General features: G+C 38.6%; 1 protein-coding gene across 1 annotated transcript in view; it reads right to left on the bottom strand.

Annotated features, from left to right (window-relative positions):
• Nucleotides 1-503: 503 nt before the first annotated feature.
• UPB1 (beta-ureidopropionase 1) overlaps nucleotides 504-21973 on the bottom strand; it is a 29837-nt gene continuing 8367 nt past the window's right edge. The window contains exons 3-12 of the mRNA XM_084538936.1: nucleotides 17374-17736; nucleotides 16596-16767; nucleotides 14973-15060; nucleotides 14165-14259; nucleotides 12829-12990; nucleotides 8769-8938; nucleotides 5729-5810; nucleotides 4873-4915; nucleotides 3273-3427; nucleotides 504-757 (exon numbers count right to left, since the gene is read on the bottom strand). Of these exons, the coding sequence (XP_084395062.1) occupies nucleotides 674-757; nucleotides 3273-3427; nucleotides 4873-4915; nucleotides 5729-5810; nucleotides 8769-8938; nucleotides 12829-12990; nucleotides 14165-14259; nucleotides 14973-15060; nucleotides 16596-16767; nucleotides 17374-17474 (1152 nt within the window). The 5' untranslated portion in view covers nucleotides 17475-17736 and the 3' untranslated portion in view covers nucleotides 504-673. The remainder of the gene's footprint in view (nucleotides 758-3272; nucleotides 3428-4872; nucleotides 4916-5728; nucleotides 5811-8768; nucleotides 8939-12828; nucleotides 12991-14164; nucleotides 14260-14972; nucleotides 15061-16595; nucleotides 16768-17373; nucleotides 17737-21973) is intronic.

A 21973-nucleotide genomic window follows, 5' to 3' on the forward strand; every position in this document is an offset into this window, starting at 1 on the left:
ATGCAGCACTAAGCTTCTGGAAATGTTAAAAGCATCTGTCTGCAGCACTGCTTCTGGAGCCAGAAGGAGCCCTTCGAAAGCACTGGTCCTACTGTGGTTATAATACATTGTGTGAAGGGAAATACAAAGACCCAAAGTGGTCTTGCTTTATAATACACTCATCTTCAAACAGCTAGGACATGTCTGGGACATTACTTAGCTGTAGCAGAACTACATTAAATGGTTGTTAATAAAAGAATTAAAATGCATGTCTTCTCCCTACATTAAGCATTTGGGTAGACCATAAACACTGGAAAGGAGAAGTAAGCAGACAAACAATGCAACACATTAAAAAGCTTATTTAAAAATTTATCTCCTCTGAATTCATCCTCTCTATATATCCCTGTACAAGGTACTGAATAAATGTTGTTGTGATTTCATATTAAAGTATTCCTCAATTAATATAATTCTAGTAAGGAATAAAGATTTGGAATCCTTAGTGTAAATTAAAACAAACAAACAAAGACACTTTAAAATTACTTTACTTAACACAGTTTTGAACTCTACTATTTAAAATTTTGTTCCAGGAAATTAAATTGACAACATGGAAATAACTTGCAATTTGTAGTAAATCTAGCATCCATTAGTATCTTTTCATTTATTACGTAACATTTGAGTGTATCGAGATGGTCTCTCACTCTCTGATTATATTGGGTGTAAAATAAGGCTGGACTGCTTCAGTGAGCTTTTTTGCATACATTTCATATCTACCGGTCATCTGGAAAAGAAAATCAAAGCTTCAGTTCTGTTAGCAATGAAAGTATTTCAGTAGAAAATAGTGATATCCACCATTTTGTTGTTTTTGAAGGCTAATTATTTAACTGTCCAAAACAGTAAAATGATAATCCACCCAGTATGGAAGCCCTCCAGTGCCTTTCCAGAAATTATTACATTTCCATAAAAGAATTTGCTTTGTGTTGCCTAGAACTAGACTTCTAACTGAAAAAGAGTGAAGTATGCTTCCACTCTAAGAAGTCCAAGTTTAAAGTAAACACCTTTCTGCTTCACAGCTGTCCTTCATGTTTGCTCACTAATTACTTAAGGCTATTTTTGATTTCCTGGATAGCTGAAGGCTGAATGTGTTGCTTTCTTACTCATCAACAAAATTCTCTTGTAAGTCAATTATGTCAATGATAGAAAAGGAGTGTACCTGGAAGGACGTCTTCATATTATATCCTTGACAACTGATGAACCCTGCTGCCAGCAGTAAGTTTGTGTATGTGTCACTGAGAGTATTTGGGTTACGCTCACTTTATCCATTAACAGCACAAACAATTCTCATTGCTTTGGGTGAAACAGTAAGCTAGGACGCTGAAATACAGCACTTTACGCTCTGTTATCCTCTTCCCAAGTGCACAGTCCGCAATATTCTGGAAGGTGAACTGCCTCTTTCTTGCCAGCATGTTAATGAGGACAATCTGTTTAACTATTTTGCTGCTGATAAATTTTGCAAAGGTATTCTACTAATGCCCATTTCAGGTGCTGTTGGATGCATATAGCACATACTGGAGCAAGCTAAATAGATTCCTACTTGCTACCGAGGGTTTTCTGCAGTGGATAAATGATGGACTTCCTCATTCCCCTCACATCAAGGAACTACTTCGGTCTTGGCCAGATACAAGAGGAAAAAGAATCAGGCATCCTTTGTCATATAAACAAAAGTCACAGCTGTGCCTTATGCGCCAAAAGACCAACAATAGCAATCTACACCATCAACAGAAAACTGTAAAGTGCTGAAAGCACAACCATTGAATACAATGAGACATACACAATTCTGTTCAAAACAGCTAAAGGTCAGTGTTTTGCTTTTACTGCTTTTTTCCTCCCAATCGATACAATTACTTTTGTTTGGATGCCTGTACTAAGCTGTTACAAGAAATGCTCCTTGTGCTTCCTGAATCACTACATCTCTGTTCTGCAAAAAGGGCCTCGGATTTCTGTGGTAAAGCAGAGCGAAATAAATGCCTGCCTGACTCAAAAGACTTGGGATCTCTCAGCAGAATTTAAGTACACTATGTCAACCACCATGTGCCTACCACAAACACCTGCAAAATAACAAATGCAACTCTGTACAGAAAAGGACAAAATTATTTTTTTGTCTTCAATGCCTATATACAGAATAGCAAATAAACAAATTTAACAAATAAATTCTGCTCCAGCTAAGAAATTACTGCATTAATTAAAAACTCAACACTGCTTACAAACAATTATTTATTTTTAAATACTAGTAATAACACTGAAAAATCTACATATACTGTGATAGCTCCCAGCTGGGAACTATTTTGTTAGGATTCAAATCATGCCAATTCTAAGGGCAAGCAGGAAAGAATTCTGATCTCTACCAGTATTGAGGACAAGAATGAAAGACTTGCCTCTGCAGAAGGGAGCAAGACGTTCTTCATCAAAACGTATTTTAGAAGTTGCCCTCTCTTTTCTTCTTTTGCTTTGCCATTTTTGTTGTACCAACATTTTTTTTTTGTGGGACCTATTGTAAAATTGCAGACTAAAAGAAGAAACTAGAGGGCGTGTTTTTGTTGTTGTTGTTGTTGTTTGTTTGTTTTTTTAATTTTTTCAAATCTGGTCACTCCACTAAACCAGTATACAATATAGCCACCCTCCACTCACCCCCCAGTAGTACTGGAATAATTGAAGAGTTATCAAACTGCAGTACCAAGGTGGCAACTGATTAAACGGGCACTACTGTTGGAGAAACTACACCAAATTACACGCTCGGGACAGATGATCCAAATTAGCTTTGGCTGAGAATTCAAAAGTAATAACAATAGTAATGCTTGAACTTTGAATAGTTTGAATTACTTGAATAGCAATGCAGACCCATAAGAATATAAAGAGCTACCATACTACGTCAGATCAAAGGCCCATCTTAGCTCAGTTGCAAATGTTTAGGTACATTGCATAAAAAAACCACACACCCCCTAGCAGTCCTCAGAACTTCTGGCAATGAGCACGTAAGGACCAAAGGTTACGTTTTTCATTTAAAATCCTTTGTCCTAGTTTCCCTGAATTCATCTGTTCCCTTTCTGAATCCATTTATGCCTTTGGCCTCCAGAACATCCTGTTAAATTAGTTCCACAACTTAAGCTTTGGATTGTTGAAGAAAGGTTGCCTTTTAACTGTTTTAACATTATATGACTGTTATGAAAGCTTGTTTGTTCTAATCTCATACATAACCTGTTCTTAGAAACAGGCTGTTTCTGTATAATCAGGCTTACCTTAAAATTCCATTTGTCACTGACTTGCCTGCAAAGATTTAGATCCATCTCTACCACAAGAAGTCCATCACAAATTCGAGAGAGTCCTGGGGTCCTACTGCCATCTGGTGCAGCTACATAACTTGAGCCATAAAAATGGCCCAAGTCATGGTGTGCTTAAAGAAATTTTGCAAACAGCATTACATGCTTTTTAAAATAATTACACAACTTACATGCAGCTTCCCATAATACTTAGTTCAATTTCTTGTGGTTGCTCACTCAATGTGCTTTAAGCACGGTATCATTCTGAGGAGTCACAGCACAACACTAAGGTAACTGCCAGTTTGACCATTAGTTACCTTTCATGCACTGCACAGCTTTCACATGTATCAAACAAAGACAAAAAAAACACACTGTGTTGGCTTTTAAATAATGCATTATTATGCTTTCCCATTACTAAGCCTCTGCACTAAAGTGAAGGACTAAATAAATAAAAAATGAAAGCAGGGATTTAATTGAATGCTAATTGTCAAATCATACATTTCCAAAACAGATGGAGATGCACACATTCAATTCTCAATACAAGATCAGAGGTGACAGTGCAGAGATGTGAGGCAAGAAGAAATCATACATCTTATTGCACAACTCCAAATTGTGCCAGCAATCAGCCGCAAATGCTGATGTATTAAGTAATGGATACCACTGGCTTTGTTGATGCAGCTGTTACCAGCACCTAACTTCAAACCCAGTTAAAAAAAAAGGGCTCAAGCCCACACCAGATTAAGCCAGAAAGTCACAGTTATCACAGGACAAATTCCAGTATTCCAACATATAAGTGAAGTACACACAAACAAATCTTGTGCTCTTCTTTGAATTGCTTAATAATAAGTTGTCAAAGGGCAGACCATGCACTTAACTTTCAGAATCCACCTTTTCATTCAGGTGTATGAAGAATACCAGTAATGTCAGACACTGTCTTCTTTTTCTAATTTAAAATTATAATTGTTATTTGTTGTTTTTTTTTTTTTTTTTTTTTTTGCCAGCAATATTCTCAACCAGTCCTTACTAGACAGTCATGAAAAAAAAACAATATAATAGCCAGGAAAATTTTTCCATGGAAAGCCCTGCTACAAACCTAAATTTTTCACTAGTCGTGACTCAGATATTGCCGTTGTCTTTTTCACAGAATTCCAAGCATTTTTTAACCTCCAGAATATCTATAAAACAGGGTGAAAATGTTTTGGCTGGTGATGCAGGCTAGTGCTATTAACGTTAATAATCATAAACCTATAAAGAAAATGGGATGCATGCACTGACAACATAGATTAATTTGTGGGATTCCTATTTTCCAGTCCTACAGTACCTCCCCGATTCCAAAGCTCTTAGCCTTCTGCAAGTAAGTAGAAATCTTAGGTAAGAACTTCTGGTGACCACATACCATGGTAGCACCACATCTAACAGGAAGTGCTTCTCTACAACTTACAAAACTGCAGTCTTAGGTATGGCAGTCACTAGCCACCACAGCTGTCCTGGGATAGACACTTGTATGAGAGCTATCATTTCTTCCTACTTTACAGAAAACAAATTATTAGCAATTGCTGAAGGAGATTTCTGAACGTACCTTTTCCACCATCCCCTGAAGTAAAGGCATTTTTGTAGTATTCCTGTGAAACAGAAGGAATCCATAGGTGGCAGTATAATTCCATTTCATTCAAGAAATCCTTGCTAGTCTAGTATGGGAGTCTATATACACATATTAAGACTTCTCTGTCTGTCTAAAAAGAGTCATCAGAGTGGTCTAATTTCGATGATGGGTAGGCTGGAAAACAATGTTTTTGTATCACTGTCTGTTGTTCACCCACTTTGGGGAACATGCCTCATTACAACTCTTAAAGAAGAGTGCATTTAACTAGTCACATTTTTGCAGATCACAGAAGAATCCAAACGTATTCATATAACAGCAAGAACAGGTATGGATATTTGCAAAGAAAAAAATAAAATAAAAACTACAGAAGAATACATATTTAGGATATTGGACAAATCTGAAAGCAAGAGTGACCTCTGGTGTGCAGTATTCACTCTGATTATAGAACTTCAGTGTCCAGGAAGAGGTAGTACCTGGATACCAACAACAAGTTGTGTACCACTCATTTGACAATGTTTCATTTTCAGTCCTTCTGGCAAAAAGAGTACTACTTTTGCCACAGAAACTAAGGTAATTAGCAAAAGGGGTGGGTGCTTATTGCAAAGAAGGAATTTCAAGAATAGGAAACAGCTGCAACAAAAAGTAGGCTGCCAGCAACAATGCAGCTCTCAATCACTGTATTCAATCTTCATCTTCAAATCATATTGAAAACACTAAGAGAAGGTGCTTTACACATTAGAGGAATATATGTGTTCTAGTGCTGCTCATTACCTTGAATTAACTCATGCTATGATACCTAAATTAAGAAATGAAGTAAAGTGAAAATACCTACCGTTCCCACTCTGTTGATGGGACACGTGAAGCAGTGATTAGCTATGGCAGCATTTCTTGCTTCAATCGGCCACAGTGACTCGCTGCAATACACAACAGAGAAGCAGGTATTCAGTTTGTCTACTTCAGAGCTAAATTTATATTATGACTATGGAGCACTGCACATTTGCTGTCAAGGAAGCCAAAGTTATGACCCTGATCATACAATCAAAATCTCCTCACAGATACTGGCAAGTATCATAATTGCTTTCTACTCAAACACAGGTATAACAATTTTATCTGATAACCTGGTGAATATGAATTTGTTTCATCAAAGGAAAAAAAAAAAGTCTCAGGATTTTCAAAGTAATTAAAATGTTTTACTACACAAATCCATGGAATGAGTTTACCTATGTGCTTCCAACATTCCCTTCAAAACATCATCTGTAGCGATGCACAAGTTGCCTTCTTTTTTTTTTTTTCCAAAACGATCAAGTAGCAGCTTTTGCAGCAGCAAATAAAAAAGTTATTATATAATAGTAATAATAATTAAAAAAAAAAAATCCAATTCCACCAAAATGCTCCATTTCTGTTATTTCAACTACAGTTTTCCTATCAATTTCCAGTAAGTCATTCCATGGTGGGTTGATAAGAAAGAATGTTTAACAAAAGCTTTCTGAAAACTTCCCAGTAACTATTACACCAGTCACCAAAATTTACATAAAACCAAGAACTGAGAAATGAGATATAGAACAATTCCTTCTCTTCTGCAAGCCACTTACGATCCAATAGGGATTTCAATTCTGACTGATGTTTTAAACTGAAACATTCCTGTTTTTATAAAATAATTTGATATACAGGTATCAAACTAGTTAATAGGAGGTCTGGAAGTACTCAAAGCTCCAAAACAAAGGTGATACATGCTGTCAGAAGAGTGTATAAAATGTATCTGCCAGATTCTGACCACCAAGACCAGGTTGCAAGTGCCTGGCTGTCATTAATCTTCCTGTCAGCCAGAAGAATCTTTAGAGATGGTCACTGGACTGATTGAGAGGACTTGGTTTATTGCTTTTTCTCAATTGGTTTAAGTCTGGCAGCCAGCTCTGCTAAGAAAAAGTGATTTTATTGAAAAGCTCCTGCAATTACAATTTACAGAAGAAAACAGACAGGAAGAAAAGGCTATAGCCAAGAAGCTACCCCCAGAGACAGTTTTCTACATAGGCCTCAAGAGTACTCTTCCTGCAATAAAAATTATGTGCTTAAAAACAATCAAGTGAAAGCCAATAATTAGGAGAGCCTGAAGCATCCAGAGTACCAATCAAGTGCTGTATGACGACAGGGTAATTTCTATTTGCTCTCCTCTTAATGGGATGTAAGTGGACAAACATCACAAACATCATTCTAGTAGTGATATAAATGCCCCAAAAGCATTGTGCATTCATTGAACTCTTTTCAAATAACATTTTGAAATGTTACACAACCTAAATAAGATCCAGTCCTTTACATTAAAAATTGTTAAAGGCAGTTTCAGTGACAGTATATTGAGTTCAGCCCACAGTTTCAGCTCTTCAGGTTTGTAAATACACAGTTCTCTGCATTAGAACTGGCTGTGGGTATGAAAATTGTACGCCTTCAATCTGTTTTTCACTATTTCTATCCTACTGTAAATGGTCTGTGCCCTCAGGTTTTTCTAGCTTGCCTGCAACAAATATTCTATGATTACTCTTGATCCTTTTTTATAGAGACGGAAGAACTCCAAACTGAAATTAAATAGAAGATAGGGAGTTGGGGGAAGCCTTAAGTAAATGAAAATGTTAAAATTTTTTTTTTTTTGATAAAATACATGATCCTGTTAGCTTCCTAATAATCACATTTGGAGCTGGAAGCTCAAAGACAGTTAAGATAACGTAAAATACAGTTTTAACTCACAAAGGAAATGTCCTTGTTCCAAAGAACCCCCAATGCCAGACTTCCCTCCCCTCTACAAAGCTAACTGCTTATGCTGAAAATGGTGGCAACTATTAACGCTTATAACCCAGCTTAAACTAACACTGCTTCCCAAGTCACATACATGTAAACATCATACACTGCTAGACTTCTGTTATCTGGAGAAAAAAAAAAAAAGAAGAAGAAAAAAAAAGAAAAAAGAAAAAAGAGGAGGAAGAGAGAAAAAAGCACACTTGCTCTATCACTTGGTAAGCTGATTAAACTCTTTCTACAAGCTTTCTACCTAGAAAAAAGCTTCCCTCCGATAAATGTGGTATGCAGTTATTTTACATCACATTGTAATATTCCAGGCAATACACAGCCCATGTCAGATCATGCTATGGAAGCACGGTACATTCAAACGGTATTATATTCAAATGTGACCGATGCTGTCAAGACACAAAATATTCAAGATCGAATCCACAAATTATTCATTATGAGCTAACTAAGAATTGTATTTTCTTAGCTGAGTTACTTTTTTCTTTCAGGAAATCAAGTCAGTAGGGTGCAAGTAATATAAATCTATAGTTATTCTCGAGGGAAACAGCTTATGCTGATTTAGCCTGGTTCAGGAGGCCTGATATTCACAAAATTGCCAATAGTAAATTTAATTAAAAAAACAACTTATCTGAGAAAAGGGTTTCTCAGGCTGTTTCTGAAGACTACCAGTTGATACCATACTTATGGGCTCCTAGGTGGCGGGTGCATAATAACCTGGCAAGCTAAACTTGAGCTTAAATTCCTACGGCCTACCATAAAACAAAAATATTACGTTGACAATCTAAATAAACTTATTAGCTTTCAGAAGACCAGTGGGACACTGGTTAACTGTGTCTCAGAGATCAAACATCCACAGATGTGCAACTGAAATTCTCAAAGAGATTCAGTGACTGTGAACAGACTGGTAGCCCAGAACTTCAGAGGGAGAAGAATGCACGTTCCTCCATGAAGGCAGAACAAGGAGGTGATGACCCAGGTTCCAAGACCTCAGCAAGGTGCCCCTGAAGCCTCACTGAGGAGCTCAGAGGTTCAGTTAATGGGGAAGCTGCAACAACCTACAGCAGTTTGTATTTCACCTGAGTGTTCCAATAGTGGCTGAAGGGTTAAAGATGATCTCTGCTCCGTTCATGCTGTACATGAGCCAGTTCAGAGGGTGATGGCGCCCATAGCAGATGTTCACAGCAATTGTTCCAAACTGTGTCTGAAACACTGGGTGCCCTGTATTTCCTTCCATATAGTATGTAGACTAGGAAAAAACAAACAAAATTTTAAAAATAAATAAATCAAAATCAAAACCAAAGGCAGACCTCTTAAAAAAAAAAAAAAAAAAGACATTCAACATTGCTTTGACACCTTATTTCTAATTACCAACTTCAAGTCATGAGACCGTAAGCAATGACAGCACTTTTCATTTAGTACACTGCTCTGGTGTAATGAGTATTTGGAAAAAAAGAGGCTCTAAGAGAGTTCTACTGAGATAGAATTCAAGTCCCTTTCTGCTTCCCTTCATTCATACTACACCCCAAACACTGTGACTTTCACATAAACACTTCTAGTCACATTAGCAACTTCTACAGAAGCTTAAAATCAATCCACAAGTTGCCAAACTTTAGTCACATCTCTAGTAATTTCACCACATAAGAAAATTCTCCTGCATCATCACAATCCTTTGAAGTCCTATGGAAGACAGAGAAGATAAACTGTGTTTAAAGAACAAGGAATTCCCTTACTTTCATCTGTTATGCAATGACACGCAGTAATTGTATAAATACTCTTGGTCATATCAATGTATAGCTAAGATTGGTTATTTATATTGCCTGTATGCCAATTGCTCTAAACTAACAGAAGGTTTGAAAGAACCACCAGGAAAATCACAGGATAAATCCACAGAACACTCCTTTAAGACACTGGAGCCAATTGTTGGCTTAAAAGATCTCATTTACCATATGCTGTGAACTTCCATCTTATCATATCAAACATTCCTATACAGTTAGGAATGCACTGGTTCCTGTAAAAGGCACTAGTGAAGAGGACAGGACACTTAACAGCTATCGAGAGAGACAAACAAGCACAGAGATACCCTACTAGAAATCTACAGAAATAGTTCTTCCCAGACACAAGAAAAGGGTATGTGTGGAGTTACTGATGGTTGCCTGTTTAGTGTGCAGTGGTAGTCAGAAGCCCAAGAAAATCTCAGGCATCTGCAATGTAACAAAACATAATTTTACTTTTTTTTTTTTTTTTTTTTTTAATAAGAATTCTGTGTGCCCACAGCTTGACTACTATGGACAATTCTAGTCTCTCCGTCTCAATGAGGATATACCAGAGATGGAATAAACTAAGGCAACTAAAACAATGAAGGGGATAGAGCAGCTGCTTTGTGAAGAACTAAAAAGGCTGTCTCTCTAATCTGCAGACAGAAGGCTGAGGGTGATTATGAATGAGATTTACAACATCAAAAAAGCAGTGGATAAGATGAATACAGAAATCCCAGAGGAACAGCAGTAGTCACTGAAATTACAATCCTCTATCAGTTTTAAACCAAAGTATTTTTTTAAGCAGCAGGCAGTGCACTTCTGGAATTTGCTTCTACCAGAGTCTGCAAAGCAGATCGTGTCACCAGGTTTAGAAAGGATTAGGTAAAGTCATTGATAAAAAAATCCACAAACAGATAAGAAACAAAATGGAGAGGAACATGCAATTTAACATCCCTCGTGCAATGTCTGCGGGTACTGATGGAGTGCAAACACTGCAGAGTGGCCAGAGTTACCCCTAACAGCATCCCTTCGTGGTGGCTTCAGAGACAGAAGAGCACTGGACACAATTCACTAGTCTGCCCCAATGGGGTGTGGCTTTTACCATATAAGATAGGTGTGCTATAAAACAATTCTATTTTTATTGAATCTGTCTGTCCGTTCTATCAGCTACTGCCCTTGGTGTTGAAAGGAAACTAAATCACGTCTGGCCTCACGTAAGCACAGCTACTGCTAGGGAAAAAAGCAGGGCCTCACCTAGATGTAGGAGAAGGGCATGATGGAAGTGACAGACACAGCTTTGAAGGGGTTGTGTTCTGAAATCAAGAAGGGCTAGAGGTTCAATCTGCCCAGTAAATGTGACAATCTCTTGTTTCTTATTTATTATGAGGTCTCATGAATTCACACAAACCCTTGGGCACAGATTTTATCTCCTTTCATGTCTGCAGGGAGCATACCATGTGGTAGGCACTCACATAACCCTTTTTCAAAACAATTCTGCTGATTTAAGACATTTTCATTTTTTCTCAGTTTTCTTTTATTACAATAGAAGAAAAACAAGAATGCAATTGCTTTGGGGAATACATCCATTCATATTCTTTATTCCCCACCAGAGGTCACAATCATCTCCACAGCAACAAATTGTGAAGCCTCAAGAAGGATTGATTTTTGTTTATTTATATGCCCTCCCACACACGGTCGAATAGGTTATAGACCAATCTCTCTCCCCTTTCCATTTAGTTCTTACTGATTCATCAAGGATGATTTTAACAAGGCTCCAAGAAAATAATTTCAAATTCAACCCTTCCTTGGGGGTTACTTTGTTGATAAAGGAAAAAAAATTAAAATAAGAGATAAGCATAATCCTCCCTCTTAGAGGAAATTTAGAAGTAGCCAAGACTATCAGAACTGCTCAGCTCAAAAGAAAATGGACTTTAATGCTTTTCTAACCAGACTAGCTAAAAAGTGAGATCAGTTTTAAGTAAATACTACTTGCTTCTTGTAACAAGATAGATACAAAAAGAGACGTCAAGTCATTACAATGCACCAGCAATATAACAGATTGCTTTGTGATAATTCTGTAGGTTAGGATTACAGGAACTAACTCATTTTGGGAATTATGCAAAGTCCTCAATTAAACTATATTTATACTTCAACACGGAAAAGAAAATATATTTTCTGATTTTTAGGTACCTTTTGTTACAGCTTCATAGCTGGAAACAAGAATATTTTTGGAATCTGTTGATACTCCACAAAATTGCTGTCTAGTTACTGTTTTGCTAGCTAAAAGACAGCTCTGATAAAAACAATATCAAAAATCAAAGTAATTGTTAAAGACTGAGGTCAACACTGGTGACTGACAGACCGATGCCAGAAATCCATTGTGTGGAAACCTATTAATGCCCTCCCTCTGAAGAAACCCAAACCAGTCTGATCAGGTCTAGGGGACCAGGTCAACTTCCAGAGGTCTCTGAACACAGTTTCAAGACAAAGATACATACATATTTTTAACACTAATAAAAAGTCAGTCTTGATGCTGAAGCCTCAGTTTAGTGACTGGACATTCAGGCAAGGAACAACAGCAACTGTAAGCATACAGGTAACAGCAGTTAGAAGAAATTGCACTGTTAACTACTCACTTTAGCTGTCAAGGAGAGATTAAGTTAGGTAAGACAATGTATTTTTAGCCTTCAGTTAATTTTTAATTCTGATCTTTCTTCTTGTGATAATTCTACGGATGGATAAACACATTTCAGATCAACCTGTTTTCTTTTGCCTTGACTACCAGTTCGGTTTTTGAAGCTGATTCTAGAGGAAAGCCTAAAAACTGGTGTGGGCTTCAGTGGAAGTAACGTGGTTAATAAAGAGAAGATACCTTAAACCAACAATTCAGTCAAAAGTATAATGGATGAAGGGATTCTACTGAAAGAAACATAAGCAAAAGAACTGTCATTTTCAAGACAATCTCATGGGGAAACACAGATCAAGAGCACAAACAATACTCACACATGAACCATGAAAAAGACACTCTCCAAATTAAAGTTCAACGTGGCAAAAACTGAGCCAACGTGCACAACTAACATAACTAAGCTGTGACTTACAGAAATTTATTTTAAAAAGATCCTTGACTTTTTTGTAGTTTCTAAGAGGCATGGAAGCATTTATGACAAAAGATTGTGCTTTAAAAGAGTCATCACACTCTGCTCTTGATAAATAAACTTTGTATAATTTTACCTGAGAAAAAACTATTTGATGCTTAGTGAGCCACATTTTCTAGAAACACATTACGTTTCCTGACAATACAACTCTGATACAATGCATGCTGACAAAAACAAGAGCTGCAAGGTAACACTAGCTTGACAATCACAATGCTGTATCTTACCTCGTTGAAGTCTCCAACCCTTGGAATGTGATTTTTCCTACTTTTGCCAAGGACAGCTCCAGAATTAGAAATGACCACTGCAACGTTCCACAGAGTTCCTCCGTGTATTTCATCTCGCTCCAGGATTGGAGATATCACAACCATATTGTATTTCTTTGCCAGCTATACAAATGAACACAAGCCCTCTATTATAGACAAGCCTACAATAATTACTTTCTCTTTTTGTTCATAAAGAAGCATTAAAAGAAGTTTCCACCTTGCACGTTACTTTGACTCTTATTTAGTGCTAATGTTGTACCCACACTGGCATGCCATTATTGCCAGAGTTTCCTTCATCACAGATGGCTGCATCACAGAGAGCTTTCCACCTGAATACTGCAGCTGGAACCACAAGTACCAAGGGGCAGAGGCATCCTAACAGCAATGATCAGGCTACAGAGCTGAACCAAATCTATTCACAGGTATAACGTGAATAAAAACCAAGGAAAATTTCAAATAGTGTTATATGAAATGTTAATGTTAAATAACTTAAGTGTAATGTAGCATCTTCTGACTGCTAATTTACTAGCACATTGTCACCTTTCCTTCGAACTTCTTTATTTCTTCAGACTTCCGTAGTGTCACTGACTCCAGTGACACATACTTCCCCATGATATGCAGTCCACAGAAGTTTAGTAGTTCAGTGAATACCTGGGCAAATTTGACATCAAACTATCTTGGTTCTCTGAATTACTTTCAAAAGGAAATCACAAAGGTTTTTTTTTTTTAAAAAAAAAAAAAGTTGTCAGAAGACAAAAATAAAGTTTATCATATCTATGATCAACAGTATCTGGAAATAATAAAAGCCATGTAATAACTTATCTCATTGGGTCCAGAAAATAATATAATAATAATACGTCATTTCACAGGGAGATGTAGAAGATTTATGTGAAAGTGTTCTCTGTTCAGAAAAGGCTAGCTATTCATCTCCTCACACGTCATACAAACATTTAATGCTCCACTGTTCTAGGCAAGAAACACCTTTTAAATTGAAATTAAAAATATTTGGATGAGAAATAAACATAAAATTCAGGTATAGTTAAATAGGCAGTTTCATATACCTACCATGGTAATACGCAGCCTATAAATGCAAAGCAGTTTAAATATTGAACACAGTTGTGGTTGTCCAATTCTACTTCATGTTATCATATTTGTCAAAAAAGGTGAAAAATATTTTAGATTATTACAGCTTTCTCAGTGGTACTAAAATACATGAAGAAATCCATGCTAATCAGTGGTAGTTATGGATTGAGGGAGGGAGCTGGGAAGGGTTAGGGGAGTTGTTTGTTTATTTTACCTCTTGACAGAATTTTGTTGTTGGTCCATCCTCTGCTGACTCAGCAAATTCAGTCCAGGGAAGTTTCTCTCTTGTACAAAAAGCAAAGGGCATGGCTGGAAAGCACGAATGCAAGACAATTTACAAGAGCATTCATGTCACTCAAGAAATACAGAGGTATTTCTGTTTCCACAAATACAGATAAAAATTAAACACAAATTATTCAACTGTATTCCTTGTTTACAGCAAAAAGCTACTTAAACGTATTTTCAGCAATGCTGAGGAGTTTTGGACTCACACAGACCAAAGCAGAAGAGGAAGAATGCACTTACTGAAGACACTCTTATGGGAACTGAAGATACAAAACAAACTCCAATTTCTTTCTGGGAACAACCTGCTTTCACAATTCAGGTCTTCATTTTGGCCCTCACCTCCAGATTCCATTTGGCCTTAAATATTCCATTTTAATTACAATTACATTTTTATTTAAGTATGTGTGTAGAGGAAGCAAAGTTTTAGGAGGGAAAAAAAAAAAGAGGAAAGTATCACAAAGGGTGATGTGAAGAAGCATGCCTAAATATCACAATTGTAGCATATACCAGTCTTCTACATAACAGACTTCATGCAGATATTCTACATAGTTCTGCCATTTTTTTTTTTTTTTTCCCCTCTTTTTTTTTTTTTCCTTTTAGAGAGAAGATCAATGACAGTAAACTGTTATATTTTGGAAGATCTCTGCTGTTTGCTCACAAGACATATTTTCAGTACAGGTTACATGATAAAACAGGAAGAACTTGACAACCTAGAAGGAATCACAGAAAATACTCACTCCATGCCTCCTGGAAACAAACTATGTTGACCCCACACATTGCAGCTACTTCCACAATCTCCTCAATTCGTCTGTGCAGGGCAGCCACCTGATTGCAAGAAGCGTCGTGCTATAAAAAAGTTGTGTTCTAACTCACTTGTAAATTAATAGCCTGGTTTTACAAACTTTGTTCACATTAAATTTATCTTGTTCTATACTTAGTCCTGTTGCTTTCAGAGGAATAACTCAAGAAGTCATCATTCCCAAGCACTGATAAGAGAATCAAGATCTAAGGAGTTGGGTAATGATTTTTTTAAAGCATTTAGATACTGAAAATAGAAAGAGACATCTACTAGAATTCTAATTCCATGGTATAACATTTAAATATATGGCACTTCATTGCTGATTGCCTAGTAAACAGCTAAACGTTATCAGCAAAAAATGTATTTTTGTTGTCCACTGTAAACAACCTGCAGAACAATGCTACATAAACATGTACTCAAAGCCAAGTGCTCAGAATCTTAAAATAGGAGGTAAGGACAGTCTGTTACCCCAGTTATCTTCAAATCCTGCTGACACATGTGGATCTTGGACATTCTCTAGAAGTTATTAACTCCAAACTATTTTCTCAATCCCTATGTCCTAAAACCCAAGTAGATTATTACCAAGAAAACCAAAGCAATTATTAATTAGACAAAATGCATTGTTTCAAAGTACTCTTTTCTTTGAGCGTTCTAGTTACAGATAAGAATAAGCCTTGCACTTTGTATTGGTACTTTCAGGTGTCAATAAAAAATGGATGCAATGCAAGTCAACAGTGACCTGCATGCACTTATTTAGAGAAATGTTACCTATTTGTTTCTACAAGAAAATCATTAATAAAATTGGTATTCTCTTTCATAGCTGCTACAAAGAATCCACAAACTTGACCCACATATGAAATTAACTACTTGCTCCTATGACATGTAGTCTTTCTAAAACAAATTACTTTATTGCTGTTCTATCCTATCAGCGTATAAAACTATTAACCCAGGAGATTTTACAAACAGTATTTTCTTCTTTCCCTTTTTTTTTTTTTTTTTAAACTACTTTAACTTCTCCATATCTGTGTCATCTCAGTGTTTTTGGGTCTAAGATGTTAAGAGCTGATGGTCACCATGTAATAACATCTGTTTTACTGCCATACAATGAATAATGCACACAGATTTATTAATCCATATTCGCTCCAGTAGATTTTCCCACAAGGGAAATTTTTCAATTAAAACAAGAACTGCACATGTGGTTACCACAGGTAGCCGTCACCTTTGGTTTCAGGTAATTGACTTTTTTGTTTCATTTTAGAGGCAATAGCTTTTAATTTACAAAATCAGTGACTAAATATTTAGCTTTGGAAAACCTGCAAACAAGGCTGGGCAATTCACTAGGTAAATGTAACAAGATAAATGGTTCTGAGAAACAATAAAACCACATGTGTCATTCACGTTTCTTACAGTACATTGTATTAAGATAGCGACAGGTTCTATGCTGCCAGACAACCAGCAGGCATTTTAGGACAAAGTTGCATCACCAGCAGCTTGAGTGCTTATTTCCCAACCTGGTAAATGAGGAGGTTCATGCAAAGGGCCCAGATGCCGGTTTTTGTACCTGCACTGCCACGGCTGTGTCTGTGGGAAGAGGAATTTTATTCTGCACCAGTCCTACTCGAACAATACGTGGCCTTCTCAATTGCTCTGGAGCAGCATCAAATCCATAGCCCTGTAGCTCAAAATCTCTTTCCTGAGCTGCTGATAGAGCAGCATCTGGCAAATTCAGTTTTCTGGATTGAGCAAGAAACAAGAGACATTTTAACGTGAGACACTCTCCTCTTCCACAACGCAATCGGCCAAAATGATCACAGATACCGTCTCCCCCTGCAGAGACGCCACCGTTTCAAGCTCCCACGCCCTGGTTCGCAGCTCTCAGGTAAGGGCACAGCGGGGCAATACCCAGGTCACTGACAATCCCACAGCTCTCCTCCCCAGCAGCAAACCCTCAGCCTCTTCCCCCAAAGCCGTGACTTCCTGACACCAGTCTCTCACCACAGAGCCCAAGGCCACCTGTCCCTTCCCAATTACACATGCCTTCCCACCACTGCCTCTTCCTTTGCGGCAGATCCCAGCTTTTCTGCCTCTCTCAGCCCCCTGTCCCCCCTCTCCCCTCATCTCTTCCACCCCTCTGCTTCCCAGCCTGGGGTTACCTCCACAGCCCCCCAGTTCTCCCACCTCAGTTTAACTCCACATCCTCCCAGTTACCTCACCACAGCCCAACCCCGCATCGCCTCAGTTCTCCCACCTCAGCCCAACACCCCCATCACCCCCGCCCTCCAACCACCACCACCACCACCCCCCTGCCGCCCCATCCCCCGTCAGGCCCCCGGCCCTACCTCGCCTCGCCGCCGTAGAGGATCCGCTTGACCTCGGCGAGGTCCGAGGCCGGGATGTACCGCTCCAGGCACGCCTCCACCGACGGCAGCTCCCCCGCCATGGCGCGGCGCGAGGCGACGCCCGGGGCCGTTGGGCACGGGGACTTCAGCCCCGGCGGCCCCGCCCCTTTCTCCTCAGCGGAGATGGCGGCCGGGCAGCCCCCGTCATGCCCCTGAGGGAGCCTCGGTGCCCCTGGGTGTGGGAGGACTCAGGGAGTCCCGGTGTTTCTCCCCCCGGGGCTTACCCCGAGACCCCCTGAAGGGTTAAAAGAGGTTCGGATAGGGTCGTGGCAGGTCACTTGCCGTTTCTGGAGCAGCTGTGATCTAAATAAATGAGGGTCTAGATAAATAAGTGATCTAAAAGCAGAACACCTCGAGGATCTTTTTATGCTCGAGGATCTTTTTATGGCAATGCCATTCAACAAAAAAGGGGTAGAAATAGGAAGGAGATCATAAAATGACAATTGTTTTTACGGATGTGTGTCTTACTTGCAATGAGACTCTGATCGGAAGCCAGGAGTAAAAAATAATTTTGCCTTCAACACGGATTTGAGACCAAGTATCATCAGAAATCCGTCCCAGAAATAAAGCTAATTTGATCTATCCTTTGTCTGACATTAAGACCTAGATGTAAGTGAAGAAAAGTGCATCTGTATTTGGGTTCTGCACATGGCTTGCAGCCACGCTGCTTATACCAGTTGCTCCTGATGAAGTATTGGCCATGCCTTTTGCTTCAAAATGGTACCAAAATGCAGAGCCTAAGTGCTTCGTTTGAATGAGAAAACCAGTTAGCAAGCCCCTGGGTGGCTACACACATCCAAATATCACCAATTTTAAGCACTGCTTTATGAATCTTCTAGAGGACATAATGACATTCAGCACTTCTCATCTGCAGTTGTTAGGCATTTTCGGTTAAACATTAAGCCTTTTAAGCTAAAAGAAGTCAGGGGGAGAATGTCTAATATTTAACTTTAAACAGTAAGTATCCAGGGACGGTCAGTTGCCATCGCGGCATTTTGAGATGCGATTCTCTCTTTTTGACGCAAGCGGTTGCAGCAATGCTCCCTGTGCAAAGGGCACCAGTGCAGGTGCACTGGCCTGCGGCTGTGCTCAGAGCCGGAGCCACACAGGGCAGGCCAACTCCCTGAGACAGAAGTCAGGAAAATCCTTCAGTCTTGGGGGAACTTTCAAAATCAGCTAAATGTAGGCATGATAGTATATTACAAAACAAAAGCAGAAAATATGAAAGAGAAGAAACAGGCCATCATTTGAAGGAAGGAACTTCTAAGAAGCCTGGAAGCCTGGTCCATTATCTTTGTCCTGTACCCATCAGTGAAGCACTGTCTCCATTTGTAAGACCAATGGCCTGAAAAGCAGTTCTTAGGGATTACTTTCCCAAATATAATTCCGAAGAGCAATAATAAGCAGTGACTGATACTTCCATGGCGTTTTTCATCTGGTTATCCTAATTGGTTTAAAATTATCAACTTTAACATATGTATCAATAACATTTTGTTCTCTTCATGGCTGGCAGGTCTTTAAATATTACAGAACCGGACACCGATGCAGAAATCAGCTGAAAATTCGGGGAAATTAGACCAAGTAAGTTTGTTCCCATATCAGCATAACCAGGATGTCAAGTAACAAATAAAGCATTTCTGGAGGATTCGGAGAAACAAACAGAAGAGCCTGGGTTTCTTTGGGAACGATTCAAGTTCTTTTCTGCCTGGGCTGCAAATTAAAGGGAAAAACAGCAGGTCTATTTTGTATCCAGCTCCTGAAGAAGGTCACATAACTGAACTTTTCTCTTCAAGTTTCTATTCTTAGTGTGAACTTTCACTGACTTCTCTATTGGTGCCTTGTTTATTTGTAATTTGTTAAATTGTGCTACATGTAGGAAATGGACTTCATGGCAATAAAACTGAAGCCCCTGAAAAGAATACTCCTGAACAGTTGAGATCTGAAAAAACAGTACATTTCCTGTGCACTGTATCAACCATCCTGCAACAACACAGTGAAGTCCAGACTGCGTGAATAGGAAATGACAAGCCTAGAATTACTAATAATGATGAAAGGAGATCAGGCTATTCCATAGGGACTATGCGTATATAAAGGTATAACTCTAGCCAACACAATAAACCTTCAAAGCACGAAATGTTAATGTTCAGCAGGAAAGTAACCTAATAAAGGAAGATGCCTTCCGTATCCCAGACAAAGCATATTAGAGAGCTTGGATCTAAACCTGGATGTTCCACCACAGCCATTGCAATTAGCTGTTAAGTACGATGCTTGAATCCAGATCTCAGTTCTGGTTTTGACTTCTTCAAAGCTCTGTATTTAAGCTTCTTCCCTGCATTACCTGGATGAACAAATTCTTTTGCAAAACAGCCTAACCTTTTGCTATAAACTCAGGCTATGATAATTGGTTTAGAGGAAAGTACATGTTTTATGAATCATAAGTATTTTTCAATGAGGGAAAATTCCTACAAAACACTTTTAATCTCTATTGCCCTCAGTCAGGGTGATCCAGAAAGTCAGATAAAGAATTCAGGACCACACGGGTGTAATAAGTACAAAAAAGCTGTTCTTCTGTGCTTTGAGAAGCCCTGAGTTGAACAGATATGATCTCAGAGCTAAAACTGGGTTTTGATAATACTAGTCCATACACTCTGTGCTGTAAAGCTGTTCCCAAGAATTCCTGTAAAACCCCACAATAGCACCCTGGCATTAGTCAGAAGCACTCTGGAGAATGAATTTAAGAGCCAAATATCTAGAGTTCAGGCCAAAGCTGGGAAAGACCCGAGAAAGGATTTAAACAAACAAAGTTGTTCCACTGTAAACCAAGATAGGAGTAACAGCTGAATAGCAACACATATCAGAGCCAGCAGGCAGGACAGAGCCAGAATTTCCTTTAAGTTAGTAGTATGTACATACACTCCCTCTGAAACATTCAGCTTTTTAAAAAATGTGCTACTATCATGTAAATCATGTTTCCAGACACTTTCTTCTGCTGTCATTTCTTGAAATGGGTCACACACAGTTCCCCAGAGCAGCTAAATAAATAACTTGTGTCCCTAATGCAATAAGGGGACAATCTGTCTCAGTTCATCCATAGGGTCACGCTGCTTGTTATTAACACCTATCAAGGGATTTAGGTGGACGTGGATCCAGACATGTCCTGCAAGGCTACAGGATATTGATGGTCTGTCTAAGCTTGCTTTCTAGACACTACAACATCCTTTTATATGATCTTCCACACGTTCCTTTTCTAGTGGCCACTAAATACAGGACTGTTACGTTGCAAAATAGATCTCTACATTGCTTCATCTCAAACACAGATCCCCTTCATTTATATTGGGATAGAAAACAATCATCTTCAGACATATCTGATTCAAAACATTTCAAATGTAAGCAACAGGCTGTGAAGGTTAATTAGTAAAAGTTGTAATTAGTAAGAGAGGAGACCCAGAATATAGGGAGAAGGTACACACTAGCTTCATGTGACTTAACACACAGCTAAAGGAAGGAAGACAGTAAACCCCGCTTTGGTTTATACACTGATACAAAAAAAAAAAAACAAAAAAAAAAACAACAAAAAAAAAACTTTAGGGGTGCTGTGATGTAGGAAAATCAAAGTTCTCTGTTCTGAAGTCACTTATTTACACTGTGACCTCTTGCTACTAATATATTACCGTGTTGGTTTGGTTTTGCATCGTGGGGAGGGAAGGGGGTTAAGATAAACTGCTTACAAAGAGCTCTCTTTCTAATTCTATTTAAATTAAATTTTTAGAAGCATTCTTACCAGTTTTAGAAATTGGCCTATATGCAAATTTAAGCCACAATAGTGAAAAGGATTTTGATATGGATGGAAAATTGGGATTCGCATTTGGGTTCTCTGCCTTTCCCATGGATTACCAAAGCCAGTGGTACAATTACCTCTGGAGTAGGAGAGCCAAATTATAAACCTCACATAGTTGGCTTTGTCGTCTGCTCTTGGCTTCCTGCCATTCTGAAGGCTGGTTAAGGGGAAGTGGCTGAAGAACTGAGGAAGTTTATTGTTGACAATACATTTCATCTGCTCTCTGGCATGCCTGGGACCAAAGCAGTCCCTAACCAGTCCCAAGTCTGGGAAGCAAAACGTAGGTTTGCAGTCACCTTCCTTGCCTCCCTCCCTCCAATTCAACATGAAAAGCTCAGCTCACAGTTATTAAGGAGTTAACCTACCTTTGGAAGAATCCTTCTGATGTTAGTGCCATTGTCTTTCTAGCAGGAAATACTTTGCTTGCTTGCTTTGACTAAATCACACCTGGAAATACATCTTTAAACTAGAAGAGATACACAAATTGACCACTTTTGCCAATTAAAAACTTCATTCTTCCCTGTAATATAGCTGTCTCCCTGGTGCACAGGAAGTGCATTAAAAAAAGTAATAAACACTCATAAAGCACGTTTAATGATCTAACATTTAAGAGCAGCGTTCTTGTTCATTACTGTAACTTTCTGCTAAATTACCATCATCAGGATTGCTCATGGGCTCAAAAGGTCAGTGTTATTTTTGCTG

The sequence above is a fragment of the Aythya ferina genome (assembly GCF_964211825.1).
Source record: "Aythya ferina genome assembly, chromosome: 17".
NCBI classification, from domain to species: Eukaryota; Metazoa; Chordata; class Aves; order Anseriformes; family Anatidae; genus Aythya; species Aythya ferina.